Here is a 12,417-nt window from a genome sequence, read left to right on the forward strand (position 1 = left end):
GCATGAAACAGCTTCTAGTGGGTTTCTACCAAGTAGGTTCAAATAAGGGCCCTTTGGTTAAAATTTAGCCGGCCCCGGGGCTCATTGTTTTTTCTTATATGTGTATAGTAAAAATCGTGTATTAAAAAACCCAAAGAGCTAGAGTTTAGATACTAAGCATGAAAAATCTTTTGGTGAGTGTCTACCAAGTTTGTTCAAATAAAAGCCCTGGATTCAAAATTGGCCCCTCCAAGGGGGGTTATTGTTTTTCCCTATATGTATATAAGTAAAAACTTAAAAAATCTTCTTATAAAAACCTTAAAGAGCTAGAGCTTTAATATTTATAATGAATTATCTTCTAATAGGTGTCTACCAAGTTTGTCCAAATAAAAGCCCTTGGTTTAAAATTGGCCTTGGCTCAGGGGTCTGTATACAGGTGAGCGATTTCAGGGCCATCAAGGCCCTCTTGTTTTTAAAATTTATTGTTTTTTATGTAAATTAATAAAATATAATCATATTAGTTTGCTTTAAATGATGACATTTGCAAAATATTCTCATGGAATAGTTAAATGTTATAACATTTGCAGAATATTTTCATGGAAAAGTTGGGGGCGTCCGTGGCCAAGTGCTTCAGGTCGTTGACTTCAAACCACTTTCCCCTCACCGCTGTGGGTTTTAATCCTGACAGGGACTTTGGATTCTTTCATGTGAGGAAGCTATCCAGCTAGCTTACAAAACGTCGGTGGTTCTACTCAGGTGCCCGTTGTGTCTGATATAATGCACGGAAGGGCACCTGAGGTCTTCCTCCACCAGTAAAGCTGGAAAGTCGCCAAATGACCTATACTGTGTCGGGTGTGACGTAAAACCCAATCAAACAAACATCATGGAAAAATTTGATGTAATGACATTTACAGAATATTCTCATGGAAAAATTGGATGTTATGACATTTACAGAATATTCTCATGGAAAAATTGGATGTTATGACATTTACAGAATATTCTCATGGAAAAATTGGATGTTATGATATTTGCAGAATATTCTCATGGAATAGTTAAATATTTAAAGATCCTATGGGAAGGGATATATATATATATAATGTAAAAATTAATTGTTGCTTCTTGTTCTTTATGGCATATTTCTCGATCAAAATATCATTATTTTTCTATTATTTACTATTATACTAAAAGGCTACACCACAATGATGAGTATAAACTTAAATTATTTTTGTATTCGCGTAGTCATTGCAGGCCTAACGTGTGTCTTTTTTCCCACGCTTCAACAAGGCAATTTTTTTTTTCATTTCTAAGCCTATTCATATAATAAAACAATTATTGACTAGTGAGCCATTGAATATGATATGTTATTGCATATATTACTATAATTAGTAATAAAAATACGTTTCTTTTTTCTGATTATGACATGCCAAAATCCTATATTGAGGCTATTTCCGGTTATCATGCACCTGTTGTACAGTAACAGCAGAACATCCGCGCTTACGTTACGTAATTGACAACAGCATAGCAAAAAAATGGCCATCGAAAGAACGTTTAAATCTTTAGCGGATCGCTTGATGGATTTAGAGAATATAATCAAACAACACGGACAGCCAATTAATACAAATATTAGAAAAATTACGTTAATTCTTGATTTTATTCCAGTCTGAAAAATTGCTGCTGAACATATGCAATAAACAGATCATTACATGGGGTAAGTGTGCCTTTAGTCCATTTTGGCACACTTGGTTCAAATTTCGGGCTAAAGCCCTCGGGCAAATAAGTCACCAAGTGTGCCAATATGGACTAAAGGCACACTTGCCCCATGTAATAACCTCTACATATTCAGTTATTTACTGTCATCTGCCGGTGAATATCACATCATATTCAATGGAGTACTGGTCAATAATTGTATAATATTATACTTTTATCAATAACAAATAATGACTTGATGCAACATGTATATCTGTCTGTCTGCATCCAACTGATTTCCATTTTTGTTCAAGGACAATTTCATTGTCACAACTTATTCTCCATATATATATCAATACCCATTATATAAGGAACCATGTGAAAATTGTGACCATTTAAATAAGTATAAATGAATAATGGTATGTAATTTTGAAAATTTTATTTCTTTGCTCATTTTTTTTTTCAAAGGAAATAATAAGAGTGAAGTTATCATATTGGTGTTCCTGTACCCATTGCCTTCTGCAAACTTTGACATTGATCATAACTCTTTTTTCTTTGTTTATGGTTTGCATACCAGACACAAAAACCAAATAAATATAAGGGATGGTTTTTAGCTCGACTATTCGAAGAATATGGAGAGCTATTACAGTCGCCCCGGCGTCAGTGTCCACATCTGCGTTGGTAAAAGTTTTTTGTAAAGTCAAATATCTCAATTATTGCTTGAGATATTCAATTGAAACTTACAATACTTATTTATAGTAACAATGTACATCAGATTGACAAGACTGATAGCTCTGCCTACAATATTTACAGAATAATGCCCCTTTTTGACTTAAAAATTTTGGTTAAATTTTTTTCTGAAGTTAAATATTGCTTGAATATATTTATAGTAACAATGTACATAACAATATTTGCAGAATTATGCCCCTTTGAAACTTAGAAATTTTGGTTCAAGGTTAAAGGTCTCAAGAACTATCAAAGATATTTACTTGAAACTTTACACATGTACTAAGGGTCATAATTGAAGGTCACATCTCATGATCCATTACTCTGCCATGTGTTATGACTGATTTATGCTTCCTTTTGTACTAAAAAAATCTCCTTTTCTTGGTTAAGTTTTACATGCAAGTTTTGCATATCTCTGAAAATTTAAAGATACAAACTTGAAACTTCATATGTATATTTGTTGTCAAAAATAATGATCACTGAACAGCACTCATATCTGTGTCATGTAATTAGGCTGATTTATCTCCCCCTTTTATATGCCCGATAGAATTTTGGGCATATTATCTTATACCCCCTGGCGTTCGTCTGTCTGTCTGCCCGTCCGTCCATCCGTCCGTTAGCAATTTAGTTTCCGGAGCATAACTTAAGTTCCATTTGGCTCACAATATTCAATTTTCATAGGATGATTGTCCATATTGGGTAGAAGACCCCTATCGATTGTGGTATCCCTAGGTCAAAGGTCAAGGTCACTATTACCTAAAAACCGAAAATAGTTTCCGAAGCATAACTTTTGGCTAGCCGTACCGGCCTGTACGGCTTACCACTTCCTTAACAAGAGGAGGTGTGTCTAAAATACCAGAATACAAAACAAAATCTGTAGAGAAGTATATTGATGAAAGCAGAATTATATTGGTTTAGACAAAATGTTCAAAAAACAATATATACATAATAAGAAAATGTTTTATTATCTCTGCAAAAATCGTTGGCTAAAAAAAGTCTTAAGTGTCTTTTTTCTCGACCCTGTTGCACCCATCTAATACACGATTTATCCAGTCATTGACTGTTGGGTGTAGAAGATTTAGGAAAATACTGTAGTTGTTTTTCTTTTTGCAACCACGGGTTTTCAGTGCTAGGCCTAGGCTGTAGAACCTCTTGTTGGACAACTGTACCATGTATGGACCCCCAATATCACCCATGCACGAGTCACTGTAAAGAGATAATGGAGATATTATCTCTTTATGTAATACTATTCAAACCTTTAAAGATCCTGTAACACAAATTTTTAATGGTTTTATATCATAAATATGATGATCAAATTAAGATTTATCAATTTTGTAAGTTCCAAAAAGTATTATTTATAAAGATATTACCGAAGTTAACATTTCATGTAAATAAAAGGAGGTAAAAAAATGTATAAAATCAAAGTCTTTTTTTTTCATTAAGAAATGAATGCAAGCAGCATATATTTTAATGATTACATATTATATGTACAAATATTTGCAGTACATATTTTACATATTCTTTGGTGTTTGAAAAATTGTTTTATAAGCATAATTATTATATAGATATATATAATTTCACTTGAGTGTGGTATACAACCTTAATTACAACATACAGGATCTTTAAGATTTCAATTAGAGCATCTAAGATAGTAAATGATGTACCCTTGTAAACAATGAAATCAATTGAGGTATGATGTTGATTATTAGATTAAATTAATGTTCTTTCTTTTTTCAACTTTTTGAGTTCCTTTACTGTTAATGAATTGAACACTTAATTGAATATTGGAATTTTGTAATAACATTAAAGAACTTTTATGAAAATGAAATGAAAAAAAACAACAACAAACCTTTCTTCAAATTCCTCTCCAACACAGAAAAAGCGATCCAAGTCAATATTCTCGTACCTCCTCTTGCAATACTTTTGTTTCACAACAGACCTCTGATTCTGCATCATTTTTGAATGTAGTAAACTTGTATGATATATGTTATCTGGTGCATTACCCCACCCGGCGGTGAATGCGTCCTTTTTATTCGGGAACGAGAGTAACATCTTGAAGTGCGTTTCTGCATCACTGAGGGAGTCGTTACCTTAAAATTAAAGAACATACAGTGTTATAAACAATGGCAATTTTTCTTGATCAATGAAAGACAAACAATTGTAAAAAAACATGCAATTGAAAATTGCGGACTCAGGTTCATGAGAAGTTTTGAAAATCCAAGTGTCGATGACTCCCCCAAGGACCGTGTCTAATTTCAAAACAAGAGCCATCGCCGGGCGAGCAAAAAGATTTTTCCCTTCTTCAAGTTAAATGAAAAAGTTTAGCCAGTTATAGGAAAAAAAACAAGAGAATTTTATTAAATTGACATTTAAAAGGTCATTTCAAGGTCAATGTCACATCTAATTTATTCAATATGTTTGTTTGGTCGCAAGTCTTGTTTTGTCAAAGTGTAAATTAAATCCGTACAGACGCAACAAAAAAATAACAACGTAAGCAAAATTCAATTATTTGACATTGAGGGTAAAGGTCATGTCTTACATGTTCTACAAATTCACTTCATATAAGCATGCTTGAATTATAGTAGGTAATATTTACACCAGTATATGTTATCTTCAAACAAAACATTCTTCAATAACATTGCTTGTTAACGTTATACTTCAATAATAATAAAAAAATAATAGCTTATGAAACTTGAAACATCCCTAACGGATCACCATGGTATCATCAGCTTTATTTGCTGTGAAGGTTAAATACCTGTTGCGATACAAATTGGTCGCAGATATTTGTCTAACACTGGTCTCTCAGTTTCATTCTGTCCAAAATCCAGCAAGGCTACGTCGTTAGCATAAATCCCAAGATTTCCTATTTCCTCTCCTGTATAATTGTCATGAATTATAACATCGTGAACGATTGGCCAAATCTCGTTTATGTCCTTTTTAAATATGTCGTAATCACTCAGATAAACATTCATCTGTAAGAAGAAAAGACAATCTAAAAGAAACGCATTTGTGAAGCAAATACATTTATATTACATCACATTGCGAAACAATAAATTTTACAACATATTCAAGCCCATTGATAATGTTTACAAAGATAACGCATGCATGCAGGCTCATGTTTTTGTCAAGTTATCAATGGTAACCGGCAAATTTTATTTTTATCTATTTAGCAAAGGTAATAAATATACTTTTTATCTAGTAAAAAGGTAACAGAGAGAAATTTACAATTTCTAATACTTTCTTGTGTTAATATAATCAATGGCATGTTCTTATTGACTTTGTTATTAATAATGTATGTTTTATGTTACGTTTTCATGTTCATAAAGTTTTCATTTTATTTTATTGCTTTTAGTCGAAAGCCTAAATCGTGCATTTTTTTTTATTTAACAAAATCACTTAAATGAATCATCAATATGTACATACCCGTGACACATTATATGGAACCACTTGATCACCATTTTTCCTAGACACACAGCTAGCAGTTGTGAGAAACCACCGGTCACAAACTACGGCACCCCCGCATGTATGTGGTATGTTTTTGTCGTCTAAAACACTCACCCAACCTAGCCATGGCCACGCCCCCTGTGGAATTAAAATGTAGATCTGACATTTAACAATGTTAAAAGTTAACATTACTTCTACTGATTTATCATCTTATATGATGCATGACTGCAATCTCATTGGTCCCAACAGAAGTCAAAAGAAAAAATTACAAACTCATATTCACTGGGCTAAGTATAATATTCACTGGGTGAATTGGAGTTTCCCTAGTCAGACTCGTATTCAATGAACAATGTGATTTAAAGCAGCACGCCTCCAGATTTATGCTTATTTTCATGAAAATTTTGAAAATGAAATTAAATGTATATGTATATTAATGTATAATAATCAAAAGGAATCACTTTACAGATTATCAATGGCACTTACAACCAACGTTTATTTCAGAAAGACGTCAAACTATGCAAAAATGCCTTTACTGCGTTAACAACGCAGTAGAAATACAGTTGCACATAATGAAAAATCCACCATTAATCGCTCATAACATGTAAATTATTACTTGAATCTTGAATCTTTCTACTTTGTCTAAAATCTTAATACATTTTTCACAAGTTTGATTTATTGAAATATTTTCGCTCATCTTGAGGCATGCTGCTTTAATCTGATTAAAATTATATTGATTTACTGTCTCTCCACTACCCTACGCAAGGTAGCGAAGAGACGGTAATCTTTTTTAATGAGAGTGCAAGGAGATTTCAATGTTGATAGGTCTTCTATAGAAAAGTTATGCCGCCGTTGTCCCATAAATTGGAGATCTGTAATTTCTTAAAAGTGATTACATGTCCTGTCTACAATTTGTATGGTACAGATGAGAAGCTCGAAAGACGAAGTTACTTGCTCATGGTTTTCATAAGTCGTCAACATTCGGCGTTTGTTTGTAGCCATATTTTGGACATTTTCCTGTTTTTTTTAGAGTTCATAAAACGGTCGTTGTCTGACTTTAGAGTTTCAGAAATTCCTGCCTTCGAGAAACACAGGAATTGCTGTATTTGCTGTTATGGAAAGTAACACTTCTACGAAAAAAAAACATGAATACTCGTCAGTAAGTAAAATCAGATATTTTCCATCAAGAAATGTGTCACAAAAATTCAAACTGGTTTTAAGAGGGTTTATGGCATATCACTCATGTTTTAGTGGTCATGCTGATTTGGATTTGTCGCTGCTAAAAACAGGATGCAAATTTGCAAGTATTTTCAACTTGTTCCCATGCTGGGGAAGTACATTTTCTCTCTCCAAAGTGGTTTGGTCTTGACAACCCCTGGTGACCTTTATGAGCGAATAATATTGCTTTATCTTGCAACTGCTAAGGAATGGCAATTTATGCATAAAAATTTCACCGCCCTTAAGATTCATTCTTACAGCGAGAGAATACTGTACTTTTGACAAGTTTAATTTGTGAAATCCTTGATTTAAATCTAGTTTAGAGTTTAACACATTTTAATTAACTTTGTTGACCACTACAAGGGCAGCCACGACAATTGTCTACCAACTTCTCAATGCAAAACATACCTAAATTATGAATGTTCCAAATACACCATCAAAGATGAAAAAGTTGCTTTTCTTCTTACAAATTTCTTAAAATCAATACCAGTATACAAATGTAGATACTGTATGGATACTCACTATGTAGAATCGTTTAAAGTAATGCATTATTACGGTATGGAGACAAAAGAATATGTTTTGTGATTAGATGCCTAAAAAATGAGGATTAACTTAGCTGTCTTTGACTGGAATGAAAATGTTAATCGCCCTCAAATTTCAGAAAGGCAGGTTTCATATAAAAGAGATCCTTCAATAACCTACAGCATTCCTGTGGAAAAAAGAGGAACAGCCGACTTCAAAAATAATATCTGGACAATATGGCTTAATAGTGTCTTTAATTAATTTGTGAGTTATTTAAAACATTCATTAACCCTCCTCTGTGTAAAATCAGCAGTTTTTGCTGCAGGTAACACTGCATGCTATTTTTAGCTCAAGGTTTATTCACTGATAAGTCACTCCCGCATATACTCGCAGCCGCGGCAGAGAATGTTGCTCCTTTAAGTCAACAATCAGTGTCATCAATTGTTGGACTAAGTGTCTGGAGCGTTTAATGACTTGAATAGTATAACAGTTTCCGATTTGGTTTCTCTTTGGGTTTTGATACTTCATGTAGAGTTCATCGACCTTTCTGTGTATGACTTTGTTTATTTCTGGAGTAATATTAAAGTCAAAATATGTCTGATAAGAGAGAAGATTTAAGCTGTTGTCATGTGTTGCATACACTTGAGCTGTTGTAGTAATTTTGTTCTTAGATTTAGTTTGGAATTTGTCTCAGAATGTCACTTGAGTTAGCATAGCACCAGATTTCAGTTTTGTTTTGTTTTCAATTTTGAATCATGAAAAATACTGAAAGAATTTGCTTCGAACTTAAACACGTCTTTGGGATCATATTATATGTAGTGTAAAATTTAACAATGTGTTGCTGGAATCTTAAAGAATGTTTTTCATTTGCAAAATCTGAGGGGAAATGGTTAAGTTTATGATTGGTTTGTTTGGTGTTACGACGTACAAATACAATTTAGGTCGTATGGCGCAGAAACAGGAAAGACGAGTTTGGCTAACACCAGGGGTTGAAACTAATTCACCTGGTGGAGCCTCATAGAGATTCATAGAATTTAGTAATTTGAATCCATTTAGTCGTCTCTTATGATCATGCTAAAATAATCGGTGGTTGAAATTTTGATGCCTCAAACCTTAAAAGCAAACCCTAAGCCACAAGGGGGTCAAGTTTATGATATGTAAGGTTTTTTTTGCAAATTCACCAAGCCAATGAAGATCAGCTGTAAATGCGTACACCTATGTTATTGTAATTAAATTACCAAACTCATAGCTTCAGTTTGTATTAAATTACCCCCCCCCCCTTTGTAAACTAATTTCTGCAAGTTCTCTAAGCATACTTTAAAATACTTGCCATGCTAGAGAACACTGACCATCTCACTCTTGCTATTTCTACTTACTAGACATTTCAATGTTATGTTTTTACTTTTTCTTACCTCGTTAGTAGTCTGTGAACCCCGTGCTATTTCCGTACTTCCCGAGACACCACACTGTCCGTAATCTAAAAAAGTTCATACCATTCTAATAAATTTGTAGGCTCTAAATCACAATTAAAATTGCTTCAGAAGTAAGCTGTATGAAAGTCTCGTTCCAACTAACAATATCAGCACTGCGACAATATTAAACTTAATTGTGACAATACCCACTAAGACAATAGTTTGGACAGAATTAAAACAGGGTCAGTACTAACGCTTGTAGAGTAGATTTAATTGTTAATTGTTATTTATCAATTTCCAACATATCATGTTTTAAAATGCCTTAACATTTAAGTTTTTTCGGCTTAGTTTTATACTTCAATTATCTGTAATAAGATATATACATAATTTATTTTGAATAAAGTTGTATACCCCACTTATCTCAAATAAAGTTACCAGTATGCGTTAATAAGCTCAACCAAAGTAATAATTATAATACGTGTACCGATATTTTTCTCTGCTATGATATCTCCCACTTTCGCCAGGTCTTTAAATTTAGACAAGGTAAACACATGTTCGATGTGAGGTGTTGACGCTATTTCAGCCAATGTAGTATGGTCTATGTTCTGTCCTACTCCAATACAAAATATCTCGAAATTACCAACTGCAAAATAAGAAATAACAAAGTTAAAATAAGTGTTTTGATTTTTTTCTATAGATAAATCACAGAAACAATAACATATACTCAAAACTTAGGGGCGGGAGTTCATACTGTCCGAAAACACAATTACAAATACTTCGAAAATTGTGTACACAAGTAACACATTTGTTGCAAAGCAATGTCAATAATATAGCCTGCTCCTTGTCTGATAGTTAAAATGTTTGCTCCACCCACTCAAAATCACGTATCAGTTTGTTTCTTTCTTACCGTGAAGAGGCCTTAGCCACTTGAATTTGGGGAAAATGATCAATTTAATATCTACCTATAGCGCAATAATAGCCTTGGAACCATACAAATATGCATATCAAACCTCAACAAGTTTCTTTCAAAAACTTTCAACAAGTTTCTCTATATTCAATATGTATTCAACGTAATTAGTTAATTGTGGTTTATAAATTAAGTATATATAGAGGATATTTGTTTGTTTGTGTGTAAGATGAAACTCGTGAGAATACTGTTTTTAAAGCCCACAAAATTAAATTACTTCTTACACAACAAACAAACACATTTTCTTTTTATTTTATGCTTAAAAACAAGTTGTAACGAAATTTCCTTAATATTAACTTTATATTAAATTCTGTTTCCCCACTGGTAGCCTCTATTAGTCGAATTTCTCATAAAATACATGAAGTTCTGGGCTGATAAAATAAGTTCGACAATCAATGTTAAATGGCGGTGATATAATTAATTTTATTCATATAAATATGAATTATTGCTTGTTTTAATAATAAAAACAATTCTAGTAGAAGAAAAAGTCACACCATTCGACCTTATTTCCGTTACTTACTGCCATTACATTAGACCTGGCTTTGTGAAACGTATTCGGTCGCCATTTTTAAAAGTTGTGTATTTCACGGGAGGAAAATAATTGTGTTTGATTCAGAGGGATATCATTTGGATTTGTTAGTCATACATCTTTTTGAAGAAAGAAACTTATTTGAGGATTGTTACAGACAAGAAATAAGTGTTGACATTCAAAAGCATCTAGAAATTGGAATACATGGAATTGTTGAAAGGCTGCCTTACGAACCCTGGGTGGTTTACTTATTCTTCGGGCTGATGGCTGCCATTGCTTTTCAAGTTTTCATATTGCATAAGGCAGTTATTGCTCATAGGATACTTAAATATGCCCAAATGTCATCAACAGGAGTTTTGCATGTGGAAGTTATTGTATTTTTCATACTGTAAAAATGAAACTAAATATTTAGAGACGATATTTGGTGATTAGTAATTTGAATGAATTGAAGTAAGTTTTTTTTATTACTTTTGAAATTCAAGTTATTTATCAAGTTTAGCTTTGCGTTTCTCTAAAAAGTCCTGACAATGTCAGAATTGTCAGCAAAAATAAAATTGAGGTTCCACATGGGGAAAACTTGTAAAAGCAGTTTCGTCATTGAAAAGTGTGAAATTATATTTTATTAAATTTTTTTTTACTGTGGAATGATCAACTAAAATTTTCACGGATAAGTCAGTAATTCCCCGAAAAGCATAAAATAAACATTATTATCATCTTTATTACTCATTAATTCTTTGTACTCATTACCATACATCACGTGAGTTATTTACTATATTGCTTTTAATGATGTCAAAGGCCCGTACGAAATTTTTGCACGGAATCTGGGCGGAAATTGGAACATGCATTGTTTAACTTAAAGATTTAATCTTGGACAGAATTTTTAACTTATTAATTTCTTTGGAATGAAATTGGCTTAACTCTGGATGGAATTCTTAACATTTCACATGAGTCAGCGATTGTCACATCACCCTCTCAGGCTCAACTTGAGTATTCTTCAGCAAAGTCTTCACTAGAGTGTATGCAAACGGGAATCATTGTGTATAAAGTGTTGAACTATGTTTTGGTATTTTCACACAAAGAAATTATTCTTGAAATTTCAGACATGACAAAGCCTGTCTTCATTAAGTAACACAGATGAATGCCATGCAAAATCAGGTTCTGTTGTATCATTTCCAGCAGACTTTTTTTCTTCAAAGTGCAACATTAATAAAGCACCTGAAAAACATGTTTATCAGGATTTATAACTATGTATCTGTGGCATTCATCTTTTCCAAAAGTCGTCCTTTGGCATTTATGAATAGTTAAGGCCAAGTAAAGACGAAGTGGGATTTGTTTTCGTTTACATGCATGACATGAACAGTCAATTATTCAAGTGGCCATTACATTTGTTACTGTCTTTGAGTGAGGACCTTTACAAACAGCAGTAATCTTTGCTCTGGGGAATATTATATTAACATTTAGGATTTTTTGTTTGTTATGCTCCCAAACTTGATTATGTGTAGGAAAAACATGAAGAGCATGTTCACAAAGGTTATTTAAAAACTGCTCATTATATTTAGCTTTAAGATTTTCCCACTGAAAGTTTTGTAACCATTTACACTGATTTGGTGTAACATTATAATTTCTAAGAGATTGTAAAACATTTCGAAAATCATTTTCATCCTTGTTTTGACGGACAATTGTATTAAGTGTGACAGCAACTGAAAACTCTTTCCAAACAAGCAAACCATGTATTGCTGTTGGTGAAGAAGTATTATAATAATATACTGGAGGATCTAAAACAGGTGGTAGTTGAACACATCTCCAAAGAAGACAACAACAGGAAGACCGCCCCAAGATTGATTACAATTCTGTCCTTACTTGACACCGTAATGACATAAGGTTAATGTACTTATAAGTGAAAGTTTATCAACCAGAAGAATTTTCAATCCTTCACA

General features: G+C 32.9%; 1 protein-coding gene across 1 annotated transcript in view; it reads right to left on the reverse strand.

Annotated features, from left to right (window-relative positions):
* Nucleotides 1-3,261: 3,261 nt before the first annotated feature.
* Nucleotides 3,262-12,417, reverse strand: part of LOC132741992 (complement C2-like) — a 36,134-nt gene continuing 26,978 nt past the window's right edge. The window contains exons 8-13 of the mRNA XM_060730265.1: nucleotides 9,469-9,627; nucleotides 8,985-9,049; nucleotides 5,815-5,973; nucleotides 5,147-5,363; nucleotides 4,241-4,481; nucleotides 3,262-3,597 (exon numbers count right to left, since the gene is read on the reverse strand). Coding sequence (XP_060586248.1) covers nucleotides 3,390-3,597; nucleotides 4,241-4,481; nucleotides 5,147-5,363; nucleotides 5,815-5,973; nucleotides 8,985-9,049; nucleotides 9,469-9,627 — 1,049 coding nt within the window. The 3' untranslated portion in view covers nucleotides 3,262-3,389. The remainder of the gene's footprint in view (nucleotides 3,598-4,240; nucleotides 4,482-5,146; nucleotides 5,364-5,814; nucleotides 5,974-8,984; nucleotides 9,050-9,468; nucleotides 9,628-12,417) is intronic.

This window comes from Ruditapes philippinarum, unplaced genomic scaffold, assembly GCF_026571515.1.
Source record: "Ruditapes philippinarum isolate M1 unplaced genomic scaffold, ASM2657151v2 ctg1205_1_1_1_1, whole genome shotgun sequence".
Lineage (NCBI taxonomy): Eukaryota > Metazoa > Mollusca > Bivalvia > Venerida > Veneridae > Ruditapes > Ruditapes philippinarum.